Source organism: Puma concolor, chromosome B1, assembly GCF_028749965.1.
Source record: "Puma concolor isolate L17-30 chromosome B1, mPumCon1.1.hap2, whole genome shotgun sequence".
NCBI lineage: Eukaryota > Metazoa > Chordata > Mammalia > Carnivora > Felidae > Puma > Puma concolor.
Genome location: NC_141670.1, coordinates 131594727 through 131620379, shown reverse-complemented (window position 1 = coordinate 131620379; position 25653 = coordinate 131594727). Strand labels below are relative to the sequence as shown.

At 34.2% G+C, this 25653-nt stretch overlaps 1 protein-coding gene across 7 annotated transcripts in view; it reads left to right on the top strand.

Annotated features, from left to right (window-relative positions):
* Positions 1-25653, top strand: part of CCSER1 (coiled-coil serine rich protein 1) — a 1329329-nt gene that overhangs the window by 685498 nt on the left and 618178 nt on the right. For 6 of the 7 annotated variants that reach the window (XR_015250351.1, XM_086704581.1, XM_086704578.1 and 3 more), the window contains one exon: positions 1869-1946. Coding sequence is in view for 6 of the 7 variants with exons in the window: in XM_086704581.1 (XP_086560707.1) it covers positions 1869-1946 (78 nt within the window). In the remaining variant the exon portion in view is untranslated. Of the gene's footprint in view, positions 1-1868; positions 1947-24406; positions 24549-25653 lie in introns of those variants that run through there. The other variant, XM_086704583.1, reaches the window with a different exon arrangement.

The following is a 25653-nucleotide window of genomic DNA, read 5'->3' as shown; positions in this document are numbered from 1 at the left end:
AGAATTGTGAGGAAAGCATAATGGAAGATTTGCTCTCTATTCTTCCTTGCTTTTTGCATTAATGCCTAGTCTCTAATTCATGTGCAAATGTTTGTATGTCTGGAAATTTATAACAAAACTTGCTTTTCCAATACTTATTACTCCAGCCTGTTTCAAAAACAGATAAAATTTTCTGAACAGCCCTTCAATGATAGCAAACATTATTGCTTCCTCTGCTTATTATTACTTCTCCCTGCTCTTTTTCCTCAGCCCAATATAAGTCTAAATAAACACAACTTGTTACTTTTCCTTTTAAATTTAGTTTGGAAAAATGTGGCCACATTTTCAGTTATCCTTTTCAAACAGTTAATATCTTACCTGACTTGCAAGACATCTTTCTGAATTACCTAATCTCCATTTAATTTTGGTCTGAAAAGCAGCACTAGAAGTTTTGTGATAGGGAAGTTAGAAGTGAAATAATTCAAATAAAAATGTTTATGTAAATTATGTATGTGACTTGTTATATAACTCTGATTACTTGCAAATCTGAGGAAGAATTAAGGGAAAGAGAGAGGGGTTGGGCGGGGAAAGGAAATGGAAAGGAAGGGGAGGATAGAGGAGGGGAAGGTAGGAAAACAATCTTCTTAGTGAAGTTTGTGATGACCACCATCCCCTTCTGGGGAAAAAAAAAAAAAAAAAAGATGAATTCAATCAGTTTATATCCTTAAGCTATTATGCAACTTTTATTGAGCATTCAAAGAAAAGAAAACAAAAGAAATTATCCTTTAAAGCAAGTTAAAGCAAAAACAACCTAGTAGAATCACATAAACTTATTTGGAAAAATTGTCAAGTTATTATGCTTTCTACGGGGTGCCTGGATGGCTCAATTGGTTAAGTGTGCAACTCTTGATTTCGGCTCAGGTCATGATCTCACAACTGTGAGATCGAGCCCCACATCCAGTTCTGGGCTGACAGCACAGAGCCTGATTGGGATTCTCTGTTTCCCTCTCTGCCCCTCTACTGCTTGTTCTCTCTCTGTCTCCGTTTGTCTCTCTCAAAATAAATAAACTTCAAAAAAATGTATTACGCTTTCTAAATTTTATTGTTCTCACTAAAAATGGGTGATAATAATAGCAAAAATCCCAAGATGAGGTTTGATCATATAAGTACAGCACTTTCATATGTCTCAGGCATGCAGTAAACATATTACATAACTAAGCTCAAGATCCATTTTTAAGTGACACATCCAGAAATGAGAAAAGAAGTCCCCAACCAGAAGCTCAGTCAAATTAGTAGACCAGAATAAGTGCATTTGCATTTGAGATATGGAATCCCAAACTTCCTTCATGTATTACTTCCCTTACTTATTTATAACAGGATTAGTTTAGTGTCACATCTTATATAGATTCCCAAATGTGTTGATTTCAGAAAGAGAGAATTAAGAAGGAAAAAACCTTGAAATTAAAAAGAAACTAAATGGAATCCACTGAGTAGTAGTATGTTTTGGATTTTAAGTGGAAATGCTCTGAAACTACATCAATAAAATCCTATCAATTTAATTTACAAAAAAATCCAGCCAATAAGAAACATAATACAATGCATTTGGTCTTGGATTTAAGCAATCCTGGCTCTCTAGTCTTCAACTGAGTGTCTATCTCAGTGGTTCCTGTACTAAAAGATGCCAAAGGTGGAGGACTTATGACCTGAGAATTAAAGTTATGAATATTTAAGCTGTTATGCAAAGCACCAACAGAGCAAAGTATGCATGCAGATAATCATGAATTGTACACTAATCAAATTTTAATAAGTGGGGAATATTATTGTGGAAGCACATGACTTACCAAAAATGTGTTTCTTTTCTTTCTTTTTTTTTTTTTTTCATTTTGCAGGAAAAAGTCCAGCATTTACAGAAGGCTTTTGCTTCAAGAGTAGATAAATCCACACAGACTGAACTTCTAGGCTATGATGTAAGTAGCTATATAAAACCATTTTTATCTTCTTTATTGGTATTCAGACCTCCACAGCTTATTTACCTCTGTAGCTGCTGTGTCCAGGCACTGATTTAATAGGATTTAGTGGCTCACCATTCATCTTTTTCTCTTAAATAATCCCCAAATACCTTCTGGAACTGAAAAAGATAATTACAGGCACCGACTAGCATACCAATGTCTTCTTATTTTTTTTAAACTAACATCTCTAATATAGTCTTTTGAATTAGTAAATTTGCAGACATGTGGAAGATACATACTAGAATGCAAGAACAATTTATCTTTAAGAAAGTACTAATTTATTTGTTAACAGTTTAATAAAGTTATGTTCACAATTACCATGGGCCAGGCACATCATTTTTACATTCTGGTATGTGAAAAGAAACAGAACTTTGTAGAGAAATTTACTATTTCTAAATAGTAAGCTAAAATACTGTTTTAGCTTATTAGCTCCAGTGCAGGCTACAGAAAGTAATTTAATTGAATGTTAGCATTTTTTTCTTAGTGTGAAGTACTTGTTGAATTGTCAAAATAGGATTATAAAACGTGTTGATACAAGATTGCTTCTAATAACACTGGATGATTTGGGATAACTTAGATTTACATTCCTATCTTTTCTTAAATGAAGCTATAAAGTTTTCACTTTGCCTAAGTTCATGACTTTAAACTTCCTTTTGATGAACCTATAAAGAATTATCTTCTTTTTCCTGTATCTAACATTTGTAAGAGCTCTCTCTTCTATTTAAAAAAAAATGATATTATTTTTAGCACTTTATTGACAAGTAAAATTAGAATAGAAGTAATTTTAAGTTGTTTGATGAAAGTCTTTAATGATAAAATTTAAGTTTATCCTCATGTCCTATTATATGAAATGACATAAATATGAATGGTACTTTTGTGTTGCCTTGCAAATTATATTGATATATTTAACATAAAGCTACTTGTGTCTATTAGGAAATAAACTAAAGTTTTGAATTGCACTGCAGGTTGTTTTCCGCTATTTATATATGTTATTTTTTAATTAAAAAAACATTAAAAGCTATGCTTTTCTTTTGAATTTTTCTGTTACATTCATTTTAAGATATGTTTATTATAGAACCCTAAATATTTTAGATATCAGTATTGTGACTACACTTCTTGCTTAAATACCAATGTTATATATTATTTAAGTGATGTGAATATTTAAATTTTTAAAGTAGAAATGATTTCTCAGTTCAAAGAGGATTTAAGCCACAAGCATTTTTAATGTTTATCTCTTTTGAAGGAGGTTTTTTTTTTTTCCTGTTTAAAGTTTTTTGATGTGTATTATTTATGTATCAATACCTAGGATATAAACTCAGTATGTATTTTACAAATACCCTTTATCTTTTTAAATCTGCTAGCCAGTTGTCCAGTGAGGCTAATAAATAAATAGTTTCTATTAAATTGTATTCCAACATAACAAAATTCTCAGTTAACTGAGCACCAGAAAATTGAAGTCACTTGTTCACTACCACATGAACTTTGTGGAAGTCTAGTTATTATAAGTAATGTATTCTTACACAAGGAAAGAGGAAAACACGTGTGTACTGGGACTCAAATATTCCACTTTACTCAATAAGGAAATGATGTTTGGGAGACTTAGTTTCAAATTTTGAAAGAATTGAATATAAATATAGAATGTGAGAGAGCTATAGCACAATTAGTGACTTCAAGAGAGAAATAGTTGCTAAGAGATGAATGGTACCTGTGGGGAAATAACTAAGCTGTCTTGTATTTGCCTATCTATTCCGATAACGTTCTTGTTTCTATGAGATTTGCTATATCAATGCTACATCATTCTCTCAACTGTAAATAAAAATTCTAAATAGAGCCATGAATGTAGTTAATCCTTACTAAATGTTCATTGTTTCTGGCTTTTTTTTATATCTAACAGTGAGAGTTTAATGTATTTTACTGTATTGAATAAAGGCTAAGAATAATAATTTCTTGGTAGTGAGTCCTTTCAGGATTCCTTTGTTTAAGTGTCTTGTATGATTTAGGTAGTCATTAACATAGAATAATAATCTGTTCTAAAGGTTTCATATTTTACTTTTCCTGGTGATAGATTCTAGGATATAATCATCAGAATCAGAAAATCAGTCACCAAAGATATGCATATAGAACCTCATGTCACTACCTGGATGTAACTGTCATAGTAAACTTTGGGGCATTTTGTATGGAAAAACAGGGAAGGGAAGTATTTTAAATAAGCAAATTAGATGTAAGTAAAGCATTTTAAATGTGATGAATTGTGTGACTGTTGGGAACATATGACTCATCAATAGTGTATTTTTTTTTCCATGAATAGGATATATTTTCTATACTTTTCAATATGTATTTATACACTTTTCACTTTTCATATGTGATAACAATAATTATCATTTGACTTATAATACTTTTCTCAGGGAATAGTCTGAAATTATTTTATTTTTTCATAAATACACATATTCACATATATACATACTATGTCTACTTATAATATGCAATAGTATTTTTCAGAGAAAATATGAAAAATCTTGTAGAAATCTTACACATTATGAATGATTCTTATACTCTCTTTCTTGCTTTCTAAAGCTGTCAATATTAGCCACAAATTATTCTTTCCCGATCACTGTGGATCATGTTCCAGTGATACAATGTCAGAATATAAGAGACTACAAGTATCCTTTAATATAATTTTCTTGGGAAGATAGCTGTTGCTACACATCGCACTTAAGATAGGAAATATAATTCCTTAGTGACATTAATTATAATGAAAACTATGAAAAGAAATTTCTGAAAATCCGCTACAGCGAATAAGTTCTAAAATTCATATAATAAACTACTTCCATCCTGTAACAGATTTATCAGGAGATTTGAAACTAATGTTAGTGTACAACGTGCTTTGATTTCTAATGCACGTGACAAAAAATATTTAAAAATAAATTCAGAGTGTCTCAGCAAGGGCCTATAAACACAATAGTTCTTGAGATGATGAGGGAGATTATTAAATAAATGATGAATGTGTCTTAAATAATCAATGACAATTTAACCTCTTTCACTTTCCTGTGTCTACACAGGCTTAGTTTATTGAAAGATCAAAGAATAATTTCTTAGGTGTCACTTGTGTTATTAAAACAGGATAGAAGATGGATAGATGTAGTCAAGTAGCAATGTTGGCAATTACAAGATTACATTAAGAGTTAGGGATGATTTTTCTGGTTACATCGACTGTATACATAAATGTTTCAGCATAAAACATACGCTGTCTGTAAATATTTTATAGTTTGAACTCCTGCAAACAACATTTTTGGGTTAAATAATTGGGAATGAATAACCAAAATGCAGTGAAGATCTTATATTCTAACGGGGCAAAAATTCAGGTACTTTAATTAATTAGGCATCTTTATAGCCAGGTTTTTTTTTCTTTTTAACTTCCTTTTGATGTTTTACAGGTTATCTTTTTACATGTGGCTGATTTACTTTAAGTGTAAATTTTCTTTTCAATTAGAGCTTGAATTAAACTCAGAACAATCCCAGGGTCTCCAAAGAAGTCTTCCTTTAATTAGCATATGTTTTATATTTCTATTTAATAAGAAGTGTTTCTTAGTATTGAACTTGCAATTTTTTGTTCAGATTTCTTTAAGAGTTTTGATGTTATCAAGTATTTCATCAAATATTATTAATCACTGTTAGTCTTAATATCCTTAATGGTTTTCATTTGGCCATTTAAACTGAATCGTGGCATTACATATATTTTGTCTGTGTCAGGTATGAGTGAAGCATAACTCAGTTTGGAAAAGTATGATCTTGCCACTGTGTATTTTTCAAATATTTTAACAGTTTCCAAATGGTGGGATTTTCTTTATAACTGAACTTTCCTATGTATATGCTAGGAAACTAATATTAATACTAGTTGCATTATGAATACACATTTTGAAAGAAGAACTCAGTGCAGTTGTCTGTATATTTTCAATCTATGCTTCTCTTCTTAGATTTTATTTTGGAGGCCCTCCTGACACAGTTAATAGTGTATAGGGAATTCTAACAAATACGAAAATAGCTCATCATGTAAGGAGTAAGAATGATTAGTTTTTACCATAACTGTTTTTTTAGCTATGAGAGAGAGGAAGAGAGTATTTTGTGTGATGCTACTAAGTTATGTCAGCCTATGGATTAAACCTAATTGTGAGAATTGCATAATTATCAATTAGACATTCTCATCCAACTGCTAATAAGCTCTTGTTTGTTAAAGCTATCTATTTTGGATCCATCATTGCTATTATTTTTCATAAATTCAGTACTTCTGATCATGTCAGTGTGCCTCAGCATTTATAGATGAGTGCCTTCACCCTACATACTTCATTTACTTACATTTACTTATATCAAGTATTTCTGTTTATTTTTATAAATTAAAAAAATCAGATTTAAAAGCTGATATATCCCAAGTTTTTTTGAACTATGGTTTTTCATATTACATTAAGGGTCACTTTCAGACAAAACCATTGGTTTAAAACACAAGCAATATGATCATCTGCCGTAGGGACTTATTAATATTTAATGGAGGAACCAGTGGTGAAGTTTTAAAGGCATCACATTTGAAAATCCATACATGGATTTATTCAACAAATATTACTAAGTGCCCCCTGGAAGCCAGGCTCTGTTCTAGGTGCTTGGAATACCTCCTTTAATCAAACCACACAAATATTTGCTTATAGAGCCTGCCTTTTTTGACAGCATACTTATAATAAATAATAAAGTTAAGTAAAGTATGTAGTGTGTTAGTAGGTGCTAAGTGCAGTCTAAAAAGGAAAAATAGCACAAGGAAAGGATAATTGAGAATGAGGGGTTGAGGGCCAAGACTATGATCAGAAATTTTAAACAGGGTGATCTAGGCCAGTCCAGGGTGAGATGTGAGGCTTGAAGGTGGTGAGGTGAAAATCACTTTAGTCAGAAATCCTTTTGTGATTATGCTCCTTGAATACCCCTCAAAGCCCCTCAGTCAGTAAGAACAAATGTCTTTGCTGCAGCCCTAGGTAAGAATAGTTGGCTTTGTTTATAGGCCATGTGGTATGAAAAATTGCATACAGTACCATTAAACCGTAGAATCAGACTCCATGCATTGAGACTCACACGAGGGGAACACAGACCCCCTGAGGGAACAGCCCACTTGGGCTCCTTCTTTCATAGCCACTTGGCAGAAGCACTGAGAAGAAAGCTAGGTCCTATGAGCCATACCATGTAAATTGCATTCCTTTTTCTCATTCTTTTCTTGCATACACTCTGTCCACCTCCTTCTCTCTCTCTCTCTCTACCAGTCTTCTTACAGCTTAGGCAGAGTTGATTTTACATACTTTAAATGTATAATTAGACTTCATTGTATACCAGCACATCCCATTTGTCAGAGGTGTACCACTAAAGGAAACTAATGCAGAAAGCACACAATAGTTACTTGATGAAAAAAATAAATGAATAGATTAACTAAAAGACTCTTATGTTAGTTTTATAATCCTAAAGACCTATTACAAATCAGTATACATTGTTTTATTTTATTCACAAATACAGAAGTGCATATTGTGATTCCATATCATTTTGTTACTTCTAACAAATGTTTCAAAATGGCTACTTTGTGCTTTTTAGAACAGAGCATTAAATGCAAATCAGCGTAGATAACCAGTAGTTTTTTTGTTGTTGTTTTTTGTTTGTTTGTTTTTTTTTAATTTTTTTTCAACGTTTTTTATTTATTTTTGGGGCAGAGAGAGAGGGAGACACAGAATCAGAAACAGGCTCCAGGCTCTGAGCCATCAGCCCAGAGCCTGACGCGGGGCTCGAACTCACGGACCGCGAGATCGTGACCTGGCTGAAGTCGGACGCTTAACTGACTGCGCGACCCAGGCGCCCCGATAACCAGTAGTTTTTAAACATGAGTGCCAACATGCAGTTTCCTTTATAGTAGTGCATTGAATTCTTCCTTTAAAAATCCTACATTTTTTATATACACAATGGAGTACTATGTGGCAATGAGAAAGAATGAAATATGGCCCTTTGTAGCAACGTGGATGGAACTGGAGAGTGTGATGCTAAGTGAAATAAGCCATACAGAGAAAGACAGATGCCATATGGTTTCACTCTTATGTGGATCCTGAGAAACTTAACAGAAACCCATGGGAAGGGGAAGGAAAAAAAAAAAAGGTTAGAGTGGAAGAGAGCCAAAGCATAAGAGACTCTTAAAAACTGAGAACAAACTGAGGTTGATGGGGGGTGGGAGGGTAGGGAGGGTGGGTGATGGGTATTGAGGAGGGCACCTTTTGGGATGAGCACTGGGTGTTGTATGGAAACCAATTTGGCAGTAAACTTCATATATTGAAAAATAAAATAAAATAAAAATAAAAATCCTAAATTTTTATCTAGGAGCTAGATCATTCCTGGAATGCCTCCAGGTCTTTATTTCAGTTCTGACTACATAGACTCAGTATTACTTGACTGATAATTCTTTAGTTAAGATAATTTATAGCTGAAATCCTTTTGGGAAAAATAGCAAGGATAGGTGTTAAAAAAGCTCTTGTAATTGTAAAAATATTCATCAAAATAAAACAATAAAAGAACACACAGACACATAAATTGTATGTATCTTAAATTATGTGGGGGGAAAAATAACTTTCCCTCTATGCTTCTAGGTTCTTGAGTGTAGACCTACCCGTAATAAACAAATAAAGAGGAGAAAAACAAATTTAGTGACATGTATACCTCCTGTATACGTGGAGATACTTAGGAAACTGAGTAACTCCCTGAAATGGTCCAAGTCACCATCTTAAATACAGCCTCCAGCTCAAGACAGAAGATGATACTGTGGGGTTGTGTGGGGAGCAGTAGGGGAGACCAGTTATGGAAGGTTACAAGGAAAAGCATAGCAAACGAGGGTAAGACTGTTGTGCAGATTTAAGACTATGCCTTCTTTATTGATAAGAGTTTCTAGAGATTGAGAGTTGTCCTCTTCTTCCTGGTACAGAGAGACACCTTTACAAATGGAGATTCCCTTATAAATGTACATTTCATTTATAAAACAATAACTTGTTTTCCATTTTTACAGCTTCTCCTGCATCTGTGTTTCTTAAAAATACCCAGCTCAAGATAATTCTCATGCTAAAGCGGCGTATTCTGGGTTTATATTTTGCCTTCTTTAATTAGTAATAATGATTATCACATTTGCTGAAAAATATGTTGATTCTATGATAGCATTGATAAAAGAGAAATTTGATCACTGTTGAAAATAAAATTTCTTCCAACACATTTGAAGTTCTGTCTCATATCACCACCTCTGTAGGAAAACTAGATTTAATGACAAAATTTCTAAGATTTTCCAGTATGCTAAATAAGCGTTTCATGACAGGGAGTCCTGTCTGAAGGAATTTTTACCACCCTTTGGAAGAAAATACAATATATACACTAAAGGCATATTTCAGTGACTATTGGTGATCCATTATGCAATTGCAATTATTCATCGTAATTGTCAGCGAGCTCTCTTGCTCAACTATAGACCCCGAACAGTTACTTCTTATTGCATTTTCTTGAGGCATTGACAATGACTGGAATATTCCAACCACCAGACCAGAAAAGCCTGGTAGCAATGGAATACTTAGGAGACTACACACCCCCGTACCCCCTTCTCTGACAGTGATCATGTACTGAACACATACTGATCCCTTAGCAATGATCCTGTGCTCTCTGCCCACTCTCTTGTACATACCCATTCTCTTTATAAAACTCTAGGTGTCCATCTTGTAGGTGCAAAGGTTGATTATTAAGGCTTGAGCCTACCACTTACCCTGGCCGCAGGCACCTAAAATAAATTTCTCTTTGTCTTTTCCAAACTCTCATCGTTTGAGTTTTGGGCTTCTCTTATGATGAGTTTGTTCAGCAACCATGTTCACAAACCCAGCGAGGAGCTTAAGCTTCTGATTTATCCAGCCCCCTCGCTATTCCCTGGGATGGAGCACTTGGCCAGCTCAGTGTACCAGGACTTACCTTCACTAAGTTACAGGCTGTGGTAGCTCACTTGACAACATAATTTGTGTTAATTTAAGTTCTAAGACTTTGCTCAGTTACTTAGTCAACATATATCTTTATAGATTTATATGAATTCATATCTAGGGAAAGCACTGCTTTCCTTTAATTTGATCTACAATCAAGAAAATCTGGAAAAGCAAATTTACTACTTAAATATATACAAATGTATTCTTGAAGCAATATAATACATACATCAAAAGACATAGTCCCTGAACACACACACAACTGCATGACATAGGTACAAAACAGAATCTACTGTTATTCACTATTTGTATTTATTATAGATGTTAGGATTAGCTGCAAATGTACACTAATACAATGTTTAAGATGATTATATGCATTTTTGAATTTTTTTTTTGAGAGAGAGAGAAAAAGTTTGAGTGGGGGAGGGGCAAAGAGAGAAGGAGACACAGAATCTGAAGTAGGCTCCGGGCTCTGAGCTGTCAGCACAGAGCCCGACGTGGGGCTCGAACTTGTGAACTGCAAGATCATGACCTGAGCCAAAGTCAGACGCTTAACCAACTGAGCCACCCTGGCGCCCCGATTATGTGTATTTTAATCTGATTAAATCATACTTATGCAACTATTTGTTACTGAACTTTGTTATACTTGGTATAAATTAATATTAATATATTTCCTTTTAAAGGTAAAAGTTGTACTGACTCTAGAAACATTACATTTTCAGTATGCAGAAATCATAAAACAATATATTCTCATTTGAAATAGTAATGACAAATTTTGCCATACCATAAGTATGACAGTGTTTTATTTTTTCCACTATACCTGCCAATGGCATTTCTGTGTTGTCATAGTTGAGCCTTTGTTTCATTAGACCATCAGATTTAATTAATTAAATTAATTTATTTTTTCCTATTGTTTTCCTGTGAGATTCACTATTCTCTGACAACTCTCCCACTTGTACTTGATTTAGCACCACAAATGGATAATATCTATAAAGATCATTAGCCCTCATAATGATCTTGCTCCATCAAAAAGTTTCTCAAGCACTTGACTTATGCTTTGGGAACTGGGGATACCTAGAAGGGTACGGGGATGGAGGGAGTAATTTTTCTTTATCCTTCAAATTTCTTGGCTGAGAACCTCTGTAATAGAAGAGAGATTAAAAGAAGAGAAACGAAAGTTTAGTAACGTATAGGCCTCCTATTATACGCAGGCGATACCTAGGGAAATTAAGTTGACTCCTGAGATGGCCCAAGTCATCACCTTAAATGCCATGTCCAGCTAAAGACCAAAGAAAGATGTTGGGGGTTGGGGAGGCCAGTTGTGAAAGTTTACCAGTGGGGAGAGCACAGTGAACAAAGGTAAGGGTGTTACGCAGATATAAGTCTATGTCTTCTCTTTTGACAAGGGTTTCTAGAGATTTGGTCATCCCCTTTTCCTGGTACAGAAAGAGAGATACCCTTTCAAATGGAGATTTCCTGTATAAATATAAATAACCTTTACAAAAGGGTAACTTCTACTTGATTTTCAGAGGTTTCCCTGTGTCTGCAATCTCTTAAAAATTACCAGTTCAAGTTATGCCAAAAAGCATATTTGGGCTGGCAAATTCTGCTTCCCTTCAATTCCACCTTGAAACTTCCCCAAGAAGTTTCACAATCCAGAACCTGAGTTGATACATTGCTCCAATATTTCACTGATCCCATGTCTGACTCCTGAAAATAGATCACTTCAATTAACTGCTGTCTCTCATTTTAGGAAATGGTCTTGCAGATGGGCTCCCAAAGTTAGTCTTATATTGTGCTAGCAATCAGGTATTTAATAAGAGGCATGTCTATGGAAAAAGACAAGCAAAGTTTAACAATTAGCACAAACTATAATAATGCAGTTTGTGAGAACAGGGCGGAGGTAGGGGGAAGCCAATTGAGATTTCTATATGTCAGGTTCAAATCATCTTTCAAAGTTTGAATATCTCTGATGTCATCAGGTGTTAAGGTGAACTTTCTGAGTGGCCTACATATCAGCAGGCACAAAAGGTTGTCCATATGCGCTGTTGTGATGATTTCTCTTAAGTTTATATGAAGTTGTTCACATTCAATTCGCACAGCTTTGGGAAAAGGATAGGTTTTTTGTTTTTTGTTTTGTTTTGTTTTGCTTTGCTTTGTTTCCTTTCAGTCATTTCAAGTTAGAATGGTGGGAGAGGGATGTCTGGGTGGCTCAGTCTGTTAAGCATCCAACTTTGGCTCAGGTCATGATCTCACAGTTTGTGGGTTTGAGCCCAGCATCGGGCTCTGTGCTGACATCTCAGAGCCTGAAGCCTGCTTCAGATTCTGTCTCCCTCTCTCTCTGCCCCTCCCCACCTTCTCTCTTTCACTCTCTATTTTTTTTTTAATTTTTTTTTTTAAGTTTATTTTTGAGACAGAGAGAGACAGAGAGAGACAGAGCATGAACGGGGGAGGGGCAGACAGAGAGGGAGACACAGAACCGGAAGCAGGCTCCAGACTCTGAGCCATCAGCCCAGAGCCCGACGCGGGGCTCGAACTCACGGTCTGTTGAGATCGTGACCTGAGCTGAAGTCGGACGCTCAACCGACTGAGCCACCCAGGCGCCCCACACTCTCAAAAATAAATAAACAAACATTAAAAAAAGAAAAGAAGAAGAAGGGTGGGATAAAATTGGAAATTAGTTCAGAGAGTTGTAGCAAAATATTTGAGAAAATTGTTAGAATTTAGGATTTGGTCCAATTTACAGGTAGAAAACAACATTTCTAAGACAATAAATTGGACTAGAATCTAATATCCACAAAGTTTTACTACTGAAACATAATTTTCTCTATAATCACCCTTATTTTTGCCAAAATAATCACAGTAGGACTAATTTGTCTGCAAACTAAGTTTAGTTTCATTAAACTTGACCTGATTATGTGCAGGAAGAATAGTGGTTGAATATGTATAGGTTCCTTTGAGGTCTACTTTGCTGGAACTTTCACAGGGAATTTTAGACTGAACTTTTAAAAGCCTTGAGGATAGGAAGCCAAGTGAAGGGCTCACCGTCAGACTTTGCCTGCAGTATCTAGAGATTTGGATTAATTTCTCTCTTCTTGAGGTCCCAGAGATATCCTATGGCTTCTGCACCATCCAGAAAGTGAGCTTTCTTAGTCATCTGGTAGGACTGCTGGGATCGCTGTAAGCAAAACACCAGGCTGCTTTTCCAAGGAGTGTTATCTGCTCCATGAAGTGAAACTTGGTTCCTTGAACCTGTTTGGTCATGTTTAATTCTATGCACATTCTCAAGGGATCAGATAGGGAGAAAAAGTAATTGTTTCATCTGTGTTCACAAAGACATACTTACCAAATTGCTGTAATTCATACTTAGCTTACTAGAAAAGCAAAAAAAAAAAGTTTCCTTAAATCTAGAAAAAAACAAAACATTAAAGAATCAACGTTGCAAACAAAGTCATAAGAATTCGCATTTTCATGAGTTTATTCAGCACCATGTTATTCTTGTTCTGCTTGGTTTTCTATTAGTTGAGTCAGTTCTGGACATTCTTACCCAGTTCAGATTAAACCTATGTTCAGCAATTAATGTTCAGTATTTTATCTTATTTGCACATGATCTAGATATTCAATAAATTTACATCATTCAACTTAACTCAAGAAAACTCTAAAGGCAGAAGTTACCTAAGAGATTTGGGAAACTATTTCAGTAGCTATATCATAAACACATAATTGTTGCTCAAAAGTTCACCTAAAAACTCTTATTCCCCTTACATCTAAATCACTTGCTCCCAACAGTTATGCTTAGACTACTCACAAAATCTTTGTGAGACATTAAGCAAAGTCTGCCATTGTTCTGTTTTCTTCCGAAGAGCTTTGTAACAGAAGTAACATGAACTTCTTTGACCTAGGTAGAAGAAAAATTGTATATCTGAATTATATTTGTTGACAACTTTGAATACATGTCTACTTTTATTAAACCAACAAACTTCACTTAGCTTTTATTTACTGCAAAAAAATCCCAGATCACATGAATTTGAAACAAACATTTGGGTTAGTTTTTATATTTTTGACTTTTAGAAATAATTTATATAGTGCATATTTTAAGCTATTTAAATAGAGCTTTTACAAATTAATTTCAGCAATAGCATCCAGAGGTTAATTTAAAAAATCACACATTTCACATCATATATAGACACAGGTAAACATATAGGCTGACTGAAAAAGAGATCTTATAGCTAAAATTTTAGCTATCAGTCAGGTACAACACTAAACTCACTAGTTTATAAGAGAATATTTGGATGCAAATTGTGTTTCTGGCACTTTACCAGCTCAGATAGCTAAAGTTTTTCATACTAATATTTGTGAGGAAGACACTGGGATATTTCATCTGCCCAATTTCCAGTAAATCCTTTTTTCTCCTTCTGATGAGAAATATCTTCTTAAAGTTTGCATTTTAAAGAATGGCTCTTAGAACATGGAGAAGATGGGTAGAAAAGTTACATCTCAAAATCACAGAAAGTATCTGCATTTTCTCCAAAATGGAGTTTGGGGGTATATTTGCCTATTATCAGTGGTCTGAAGTAATTACTATTTAAAATTTCCTGATTTCTCTTAGGCAAAGGACATTCAGTTTCCAATGTATTGATCTTTTGCAAGCATTTTGAGATGAATTTTGAGAAGTTTGGAGAATTAGTAGAAAAGGACAGATGGATTTTGCATTGCTTCTGGAACTGTACCTCTGTTTTTACAAAGATTTGCAAGACAAAAGCAGTTGTTTCTAATTACTCAAAGAATTGGGTTATAGCCTGAATGATATCAGGGAACTGACCCACACATCTGACTGCAATTTCAATTTGCTTTATAGCAGAAGAAGATGTCCAGTTAAGAAATCAAAATATTTCTATGTTCTGGAACTTCAGTAGGTCTTTGTGCAGGATGCATAAAGCATTTAACCAAGACCTTCAGGTTGTCTTCTTCCCCCACCCCCCCCAAATGTACCCTTCATCCTTAGACCAACTTAAACTTAAGGGGGAAACAACTTAAACTTAGTTTTGTTTGTATCAGCCTCTGACCCTTGGCCTCCAGCTAATCCATTTCCTGATCATTTGTAGGAGGATCTGAGAGAAATTCTGATCTGTTTACTTGGTGTGTGTGGGTGGGGGGGGAGGGGGCAGCCAGCTTGTCTGATAACTACAGTATAATCATAGAAAGGAAGAACCTTAGCCATTAGTCAAAGTTCCTGTGAGTGGTGTTGTGAATGTCCACTGATTTTTCCAACTCTTCTCTAAATTTGGTAATATCTTGTGAAAGTGGGATAGGTATTAAGGAGGGCACATGTGATGAGCACTTGGTGTTTTTTGTAAGTGATGAATTACTGAATTCTATTTCTGAAACCAATATTGCACTGTATGTAAATTAACTAAAATATAAAAATGATAATAAAAAATAAATAAAACTTCATAATTTTATCTTGTTAAAGAAGCCCATAATGTGAGCCATTATACTTCTTTGTATCTTCTTTTCAATTTAGTCTTTCTGTAGATACCAATAAGATAATTCTTTAAAAAAAGAACTAATTTTTTTTTTTCAAATATAGAAGTTTGTTTATGTTTTCAGTTCAGAGTATCCGTCATTTGGTCATTGACAGGTAGGATCTTTTATTAATTCAATAGCAACTCAAACCAATAAGGCTTAACCATAAATTTATGGTTTAACCATAAATCCAAGAGGCATCCCAAAAGAAGGTGTAAAGATGCAGCCCTCACAAGATCCAGAATATTTACTTTCAGTTATCCTAGGAAAGCAAAGACCTGTTGCCATAGGTGGTAAGAATGAGAACTTTGGATGCCTCCAGTCAGACTCTCTAATCAGTTATCCCAAACAGATGGTACTAGAATGGGACTTTTCCAGCACTAATGAGACAATGCAGGTTGAGACTACAAAGACCCCTTATGGAACCAGGATCCTTTAAGACAATCTTCCCTGAGAGGTGGCATAGTTGGACTAAGAGTATACTGCCTTTGGGATCCACAGCCTATTGGGTTTTATGCCAAATGCATGTGGACACATTCATTTTCCAGCTGGCAGAGACCAGAGTATATTCTCACTGGTCACAAAGCCAAAGTCTTCTGACCTAAAATAAGACAAAAGGAAAACCTCCTCTAGGCTATGGTTCTTTTTGTGACTAATGACACAAAAGACAAACCACCAAAAACAAAGAAAAACAATGGTCATCTCTGGGAGAAAAGAGAATCAACAGAAAACCAGATTACTCACAACAAATTTACCAAATTCACTATACCCAAGGAACTAGTTTACATAAATATTATCTCCTGTTAATTTAAATTTGGAAAGGAAGCAATAAGAATATTTAATCTTCATCTCTTGATCAGCCACTACAGAGAGAGATACCTGCGAGAGCTGACTTTGGTAAGAATTCTTACCCTTTGTTAATTTCTGCCAGTTTTCTGCAGGCTCCCCCAAGAATGGGGTCTCATCAGATCCCTTCCGGAGGCACCGAACTGTAGCAGAAGGAAAATGATTTCCCCTCTACCCTCCCAGGTTCTTGGCAGAGACCACCCCTATCATAAAAGATTAGCAGTAGGAAAATACTTCCCGTATATATGGAAGATACCCAGGAAAATTTCCCAAAATGGCCAGGCCACCACCTTCTGTATCATTCCCAGCTAAAGACAAAAGAAGGCTGTTGAGGCTCAGGAGTGGTTATAAGAGATAACCAGGAAGTACAGAGTAAACAAGGATAAGGTTGTTATGCAGATTTAGGTCTGTGCCTGCTCCATTGATGAGTTTCCAGAGATTTGGTCATCCTCCTCTTCCTAGTACAGAGAGGGACACACCTTACAAATGGAGATTTTTCCTTATAAATGTAAATGTATTTTACTAAAAGGGTAACTTTTACTTTGTTTTCAGAACTTGTGCTGTGTCTTTGGTGCTTAAAAATAACCAGCTCAAGATAATCCTTATGTCAAAGAGGCATATTTTGGGTGGCAAATTCTCTTTTATACCAGCTTATATCTTCTTCCAGTGAAAGAACTGGATAATGATTCCAGGGGGAAAGGCATTAAATATTACATTATTAGTGTTTCAAAACAAAATCATAACTTATAAATGGTGTAGAGAATTAAAGAAAACAGTTCCATAAATGTTTGACTTTGTACCAAACAGGTAAAGGAATAGGAATTTTCAGGATATTGCATTACAGAAAGTTTCCTAAAAGGGAGCCACATGTAACGTTAATCTCATGCTCTGTGAAGTAAGAGTACCAGGAAATGATACTCATGTGATGCTACATTGTTAAAATGATAATTAGAATTTTAAATTCATAAAGTTGAATTACTGTAGAGACAATTTATACCAGAGTGTAATTTGCAATGCAGAGTACTTAGAGAGTCATAGTTTTTTACATGTCAGAATAACTTCAGATTTGTCATTATTTTATGAATTTTGTGCTTGTATATTGATTATGAATTTGGGTTTAATCCATCAAATTAAAGGAAAATATATTTAAGGTACCATCTGATATAGAGGATTTTCAGAGAGAAAAATACTCTAGACAGGTTCAATATTTTCTTGCATTGAAGAGTATAACCTTGGGGCGCCTGGGTGGCGCAGTCGGTTAAGCGTCCGACTTCAGCCAGGTCACGATCTCGCGGTCCGTGAGTTCGAGCCCCGCGTCAGGCTCTGGGCTGATGGCTCAGAGCCTGGAGCCTGTTTCCGATTCTGTGTCTCCCTCTCTCTCTGCCCCTCCCCCATTCATGCTCTGTCTCTCTCTGTCCCAAAAATAAATAAACGTTGAAGAGTATAACCTAAAAATTGATAAATTATTCATATTTTAAGACTATTATAGAATTGAAAATAGTGCTTTTCAACTTTTTAGGTTACAAAAAACACTCAATATTGTTCCTAAAATGTTCCTTAAAGGCTTTGTTAATTTATTAGAAAGTTGCTACAAAAGCTAATTTAGTCTGAAACGATTAGTTTTTCTTCTTTCAGGGAGCATCAGTAATGTGCGAAATAAGCCCACTGAACCAATCGAAGGAGGGAGTCAGAGACTGGGAGCACAGTGAAGGGAGGCTTTAATCAATGTTCTTGCAACACAGAGACTTCAGTTTTTTGGCGCATGCTCATTGCAAAGCCCGTGAAGATAAGCCCACAAAAGGGAGAGGGGAAGAACCAGGAAGTTAAGTCTCTAAGGGTTTGGGACTCCATTATGAGGGGGTGGGTGGTAGATATTTCCAATAGGTTGTAAGCCTATTGTTAACTAGAGAGCCCAGCTTTTATTTGGTATTTCTGAAAATCAATCATCTCACTTATGTCTCACAATAATGACTCATCATTTAACATTAAGAAATATGAAACTAAAAGGAACTTAATGTGAATTATAAAAATACACCAAAATTACTTGGTGTTGAGTGTATGTATTTTCTACTCTTTTAAAAGCTTTCCCCAATTTTGATTATTTAGTGTGTTAAAATAAACACACAAACACTGAATCATTATAAATATATTACATGTACATAAACAAATATTTTAGTATTTCAAATATAATGGATATAATCTTACTCTAATTGTTACTGAAACCCAAGTTTAGCTGCCTGTCATTGCTGGAAGAGCCAAAACTCAAAAGTGTTGATTGGAAAGGAATATGAGCTTTATTCAGGAGGCTGGCCACCTGGAGAAAAGTTGGACTCTGGTCCAAAAGCCACCTCCAAAGTTTCTGCCTGGCCTAGGAATTTATAAAGGGGTTTAGGGTAGTTAATCAGTAAAGGGGGTGAACTGGTCCATAACATTCCTTGATTACATGTAGCCTTGATGATGCCAGCTTCAGACATTATCTCAGTGCTCAGAGGTTGTGCAAGGGGGCCTGGTTTCTGTTTCATGATTAGCAGAAGGGCAGAAAGAACCCGTGATCTATAGGTATACAAAGAAAGGGGTTAGTTAATCACATGGGCTAAGGGAATTTGCTAAAGTTAAAGACTAGTAGGTTGGTCCATGGGCCTGAGGCAGCTTCATAATATTAATGTTTTTTACTATTGATTTAAGTGACTGAATATCATTCTATCCTGTGAACCTTTTAAATATTTTTTATATTTCTTTTTAATTTCTTTGTCCTTTTAAAGGACATTTTTATATGGCACAATTCCTTATCAAGGCGAATTTTGAAAAATCAAAATTTATGTGGTTTTATCCTCCAGTCAGCAGTGCTATTTCTAGAACTCTACGCTGCACATACACATTTGCATATACCAAATAAAATTCCCCTAACTTTTTTTAATTGGCATTCATTGTAATAAAGACAAAAAATTAACACAAATGTCCATCAATAGGGGGCTGTTTTATAATGGCTCGTTTACATAATGGAGGAGCATAAAACTAAAAAAAAGAGAAAACATCAGTGTTCTAATGTGGAGTAATTTTTAGAATCTGTTAATAAGTCAAAGTGTAGTTATACGGTATTTCATTTTTTTTTGATGTTTTGTATAAGTACAGATAATGGAAATAATAAACATGTTTATCTACAAGGGGAAGCAAGAGAGAAAAAATAGTGTGGAAGGGATGACAAAGTGAATTTTTTAAAAGTGTATATTCTAATATAGTTCTCATGGAAGAAAAAAGAGTAAATGTACTTGAAATAGATAAACTTAACTGGACATCAAATTAGAATATAACCACAGGGGGAAAAATACTGTAAGGTGATTTGGACCCATTCTCTGGTTGTACTTCCTTAGTGGGTTATAGCCTAAGGACCAAGAGAACTGCAAAAAATATATAACTTGACTCAGTAGAATTTTATTAGTACTGTTATAAGAATTTTGAAACTATTTGAAGGGCACATACACCCCAATGTTTATAGCAGCACTATCAACAATAGCCAAAGTATGGAAAGAGCCCAAATGCCCATCAATGGATGAATGGATAAAGAAGATGTGGTGTATATATATATATATATATATATATATATATACACACACACACACACACACACACACACACACACACACACACACACAATGGAGTATTACTCAGCAATCAAAAAGAATGAAATCTTGCCATTTGCAACTACGTGGATGGAACTGGAGGGTATTATGCTAAGCAAAATGAGTCAGTCAGAGAAGGACAAATATCATATGACTTCACTCATATGAGGACTTTAAGATACAAAACAGATAAACATAAGGGAAGGGAAGCAAAAATAATATAAAAACAGGGAGGGGACAAAACAGAAGAGACTCATAAATATGGAGAACAAACTGAGGGTTACTGGAGGGGTTGTGGGAGGGGGGATGGGATGAATGGGTAAGGGGCACTAAGGAATCTAGTCCTGAAATCATTGTTGCACTATATGCTAACTAACTTGGATGTAAATTAAAAAAAAAAAAAAAAACTTAAAAAAATTTTTTTAATTTATGTACATTGTAAGATTTAACTAATTACATCAAATGTTACTAGTACTCAACATATTGAAAGATGAGAGAAAAGAAATATAATTATGAAAATATAAATTAAAAGGGAAAAAGAAACCTGTAATATAATATCCAAATAGAAACTGTCAACAGGAACTCATAATTTACTACAGAATTTACTACAGTCAGAAACATCTAACCTGAAACAATTCAGACTTAAAGGCCTAACTTCCAGTATACAGGCAACACAGAAAGTGGATGGATATGTAAAACAATACCATAGGTCAACTGTCAGAAAACTTCCAAATGTGCAGTATTCTGAGAAAACTGACATTGTATCCTTAAAATCTAAAGTGCTGTTAAATATCAGGAGATTATCTTAAAGAGACTAAAGAGATATCACAAGAAACTCTTAACTACTGAATCCAGGTGTTAGCTCTGCCAAGCAGGTGCTAATTGTACTAGTTTTTCTATTTTTCTGTATACTTAGAAGTTTTCCCAGTAAGGGGAGAGGCTAATCCAATTTTAAAAATTAGAATCTAGATTTAAAATGACATTACATTCGGCTGTGATGCATGGTCCAGTTGTAACTCTTGGGTTGTACAGGTTAGTAGTTAATAGCAGCATTTACTAGTAGTATTTGAAGGGCATTTGAGGAAATTTGACTGAGGATAACTATTACAAATGAAAACATGTTGACATGGGAAGTTAGAAACCATTAACTTAGAAAAGTAAGCAGCAAGTCCAGTAATTAAAAAAAAAAATATATATATATTATATATATATTATATATATATATTATATATGTATGGTGTGGTTTCATTTTGGTTTAAAAAAAAAAACGAAAAGAAATACACAAAAGTTAATGTGATCATTCCTGATCGGTAGGGGTATGACATTTTATTTCCTTATTTCTGCTTCTCTCTTTTTTTCATGTTTAACAATGAACATATGTGCCTTTATAATTTGTAATTTCACTGTAGAAATATATTTTTATTTAATAACTTGATAATGACTTAATTTAATAATAATGTAAATATTTAAAAGAGCAAACTCTGCCACACTGCTATAATGAATACAAAATTATGTTTGTACAATGTATTTAACTTCCAACACTACCTCTATACAAAATAAAATAACTTAGACATTTTCAAGGAACCAAAGTATTAAGATATTTTGTTCTTAAATATAATTTCTAAAAATATTAAATATTGGAGGGTTTTTTGTATCAAATTTGATGATCTGTTGAGTTCATCACATTTTAAAGCCCAAGGTGATTAATCTGTTTCTTGATATACAATATCCCCAGAGTAGTTCATTGTAAAAAAGACTTGTATCTTTCGAGTTTTTGTTGTTCTTACAGCGAAGTCATGGGGAAACATTTATCCTCATTAGTTGAGTTTTAGTATTTCTTGTAGTTCTCTCCATGTTCCACTCGCTAAAAAATGAGAGAAGTCCTGGGGCTTTTTGTCTTCTCCACATGACAAGTACTACAATATTGTAAACTTTTATGGCAAGAGAAATGTTAGTATCATATATTCTAGTAACATTTGGGCCTCTGAACATAGTCAACCTCTTAAGATATTTTTTTCACTCTAACTTTTTTTTAGAAAATTAAAAGGCAGAACTGGGTTAGAATTTTATTAAAAATAAGAATGTTAAGAAGCTTAAAATACACTGGGAAACAGAATCCAGATTTAGGAAATACAGAAATATAACAATATATCACCTCTGTCTTTCATTCATTCAGTAGCATTTGGGGAACAAGTACTCAAATGTTCATTTGTTATTCTTAATGATTCTGCGGACTTTTTTTTTTTTTTTAAACATGTTTGGTTGGCACTTACATTTCTGCTTCTGTGTGTAACATGTAATTATGGTCCTGGGGTTCCTTTCATCTCAAGTTACTTCACCCTTTTTCATTTATACAGTCATTTAAAAAATAAAAATAAAAAGCTGCATTCCAGGCACTGAGATTGTAGCAGTGAACGAGAGATAGACAAATGTTAAAAAACAGAATTCAATTGAGTAAATTTGAAGATCTAATTGACTTTATTCAGTGATTCATTAATCAAGCAGTAGCCCATCTAGCAAATAGAAGGGAGTTCCAGGAGCTGTACAAACAGGCTTTTCTAGGCAGAATGGGAAGTGGTAGACAAAGAGGTTTTAACTAAAGAAAAGAAACAATCGGGCAAGGTCACCCTCCCTGGGGGTAATGGTGGGGAGGGGGCAGGGAGGTCTTGTCTTGCAGACTACCTCACTAGTACAGATCAAGAAATTCCAGAATGACTTTTTGAAAATTCCACTCCACTCCTGGGAGAGGCTAAAGCCGAAATTAGGTTAGCTATTAAATTCTGGTGAGGCTTAGGAAAAGAAACTCCATTTTGGGGCCTGTTGTTAAATTTCTTTATAAACCTCACATTCCAGTGATGAATATAGACAATACATTTGTAATAGAAATAAGAGAATTGCACACAGTGATAAAGGTCATGATACAAATAAGCAGAAAGACAAGAGTAAGAGATGAATCAGGTGAAGAGGAGAGCTTGTGTCTGGGAAAGACTCATCAGGGACTACATGAGTGTGCTGTTTTTGAGCTGTAACCTGAATGAAGGTCAATTGTTCATAAAACTGGAACAAGCATCTTGATGGGGGAAATCAGGGTTGGGAAAATAGTCACCTTCCAATACTGTTTGCCGCTTCAAGACCTCCTCACCTGGGTTTTCATCTTGCCTTCCTACTTACAATCTCTACATGGTAAAATATATATAGCATCACACATAAGTCTGTAAAACAAATAAACAAAAAAACCACAACAAACACACCCCTTTCATTGTGTTGTATTTCTACTTTAAAACTCAATGATTCACTAAGGCTTAAAAGACAAAATTCACTTTCCTCAAACAGTACCCATAGTCGCTGAAATTAAACCCTTCTCTATTTATGTTGCAAACATAAACCTTTTATTCTACTTAAACTGCACCAACACAAATTGCTATTTCTTGTCTCTGTTGTTTAGAGTTTTGTTTTTAACCATTTTATCTGGAACGTCCCTCCTCTGTAATAGATCTCTGTTTTCCAGCCATGCTCCAATTTCATATCCTTACTATGAGGACCCAAACTGGGGGTAATTTCTCTTTCCGTAGAATTATGTCAGCAGTTATCAGTCCTGTATAACTGACTATCTTGTAGTTGGCAGTTACTATAAATTCTAAAAATTCTCACCAGTTTTATGTATTGACATATAACTGATGTCTTGTTATATGTCAGTCTTGTAGTAAGGCTTCTCTCTTATTTATATTCATTTATATTCAACTAAATTCTACATTCCTCAGGGGCAAGTGCTATATTCTATACTTCGTGGATTATGTATTTCTTTTTATATATATTTTCTGCACAATAGAGTTTCTCTTTTTTTTTTTTTTGAAGTTGAAAAGATGGAAGATTATGAAATGTTTCCATTTCTATCACTTAAAACTATAATGAAGTATACAGGTTAAAATAATAATAATAACTGCTGCAGATAAAATTCTGTTGGAGTTTTGTTTAGGACCTTGGATGGTGACTATGGTTTAGAAATATATCACGAAAGCCATGTGAGATTTACCTATTATTTAATTACGTAATTTTCTTTAAGCCATTTTATTTGAAAAATACATAAAGGAAAGAGCTGGGTAAAACTATTTTTTGTTTTTGTTTTTGTTTATTCACAAAACCAAAGGAAATAATAGAATTTTGCCAATCGATCTTTCCTCTTTTACTTGCATAAAATGTATTTCATTGGAAGTTAGGAACCTGTAAGCATTACTAATAAACATTCATAAATTTTAATTGGAATTTTGACTTAGAAAATCATAAGTAAAACAGTTTTTTGTTGGTCTCTGCTTTTTTAAGTGTTTATGTTTTAAATTTTCATATGAAATAAAAATTTCATTTCATTTCATTAATTTGAAGTCATTCATTTATTTACTTTTGTTTTCTTCTTTTCAAGGCCCTGTGGAATCCTACATGCACTGAAGGTTTATTTAAACCAGTAAATATTTCAACCTAGGTTAAATCATTTGACCATAAGCAATGTATCATCAGTCTGTGACATGTGAAATATTGAATAAAATCAATTTTCCATCATTCCATATGTTAGCTATTTCATGTAATATGCTAGTTTCCACTCCAAATATTTCATTTTCTGCATTTGTACACAATCGCATAAAATACTTATTTATTTTACATATTCCTACCTTATTCTTACTGTATTTTGACAACAAAAATAGGCTTACTTAAAAATTATATGCAACTATTTTTAAATGTAACATTCCACTTGGCAGTGCACATTTTCTGTTCAACCTTTTCATCCATCTCATTTGTCTCTCTGGTTATAGTCTTCATTTAATTTCATCACATATTCTATGCACATTAGGGAATTTTGTAAACAGCACTAGTTTCTCCCATCCTAGTGAGATAATTCCTACTGAAGAACTAAATTCTCTCTATGTTTCTCTTGTATTGAGATCAAAAGATGAAAGCAGGGTGTCTTCAAATGAAATACATAATGAGTCTTACTCAAACTACAGAAAGTCAGAAACCTATTTATATCTCTGAACACGTGAAAAAAGTTTATTGGATACTGACTGACCTCATATTAAGGGAAGTTTCTTGAATGTATCATGAAAGAACACTTGTCTCCTGGACTTAGCATTGCTGCCTGATTTCTGTGTTTTGTTTTGTTTATTGCCTTTCTAGAAGAGCTCACTTTAATTATTAAATGGCCAGGTGGAACAAGGCACCCTTGAATGTTGTAGTTTATTGCAAGGGTAAGTGACACAGCCCAGAAGGGTTTCAGTGTTGTGAGCAGGGTGCCCGGCAACAGAAGAGCCACAGAGCTAAGGAGAGGAAAGCAGGTCTTACGGAGTTCTCTATATTTTTTTCATACAGACAACAAAATAATCATAATTAATGGTAGTAATATTCAGATATATGTTATAAAATGTCTTAAATTATTTGAATCATTATGTAATATAATATGAATGATCACATGTTGGCTTTAAACCATGGTGTTAAAATAAAATTATAAATATATTTATTTACTTGAAAACATTGTATGTGTCCTTGTTGACTTTGCCCCCTAATGCATTCTTTTATAACCTAAGATAGAACTATTTTGTTTCTCTAACAATTTTCTAGAGCTTATTTTGTAATCCTATTCTTATCTCTTCCTTTTTATGGCCTTATTTTATATTT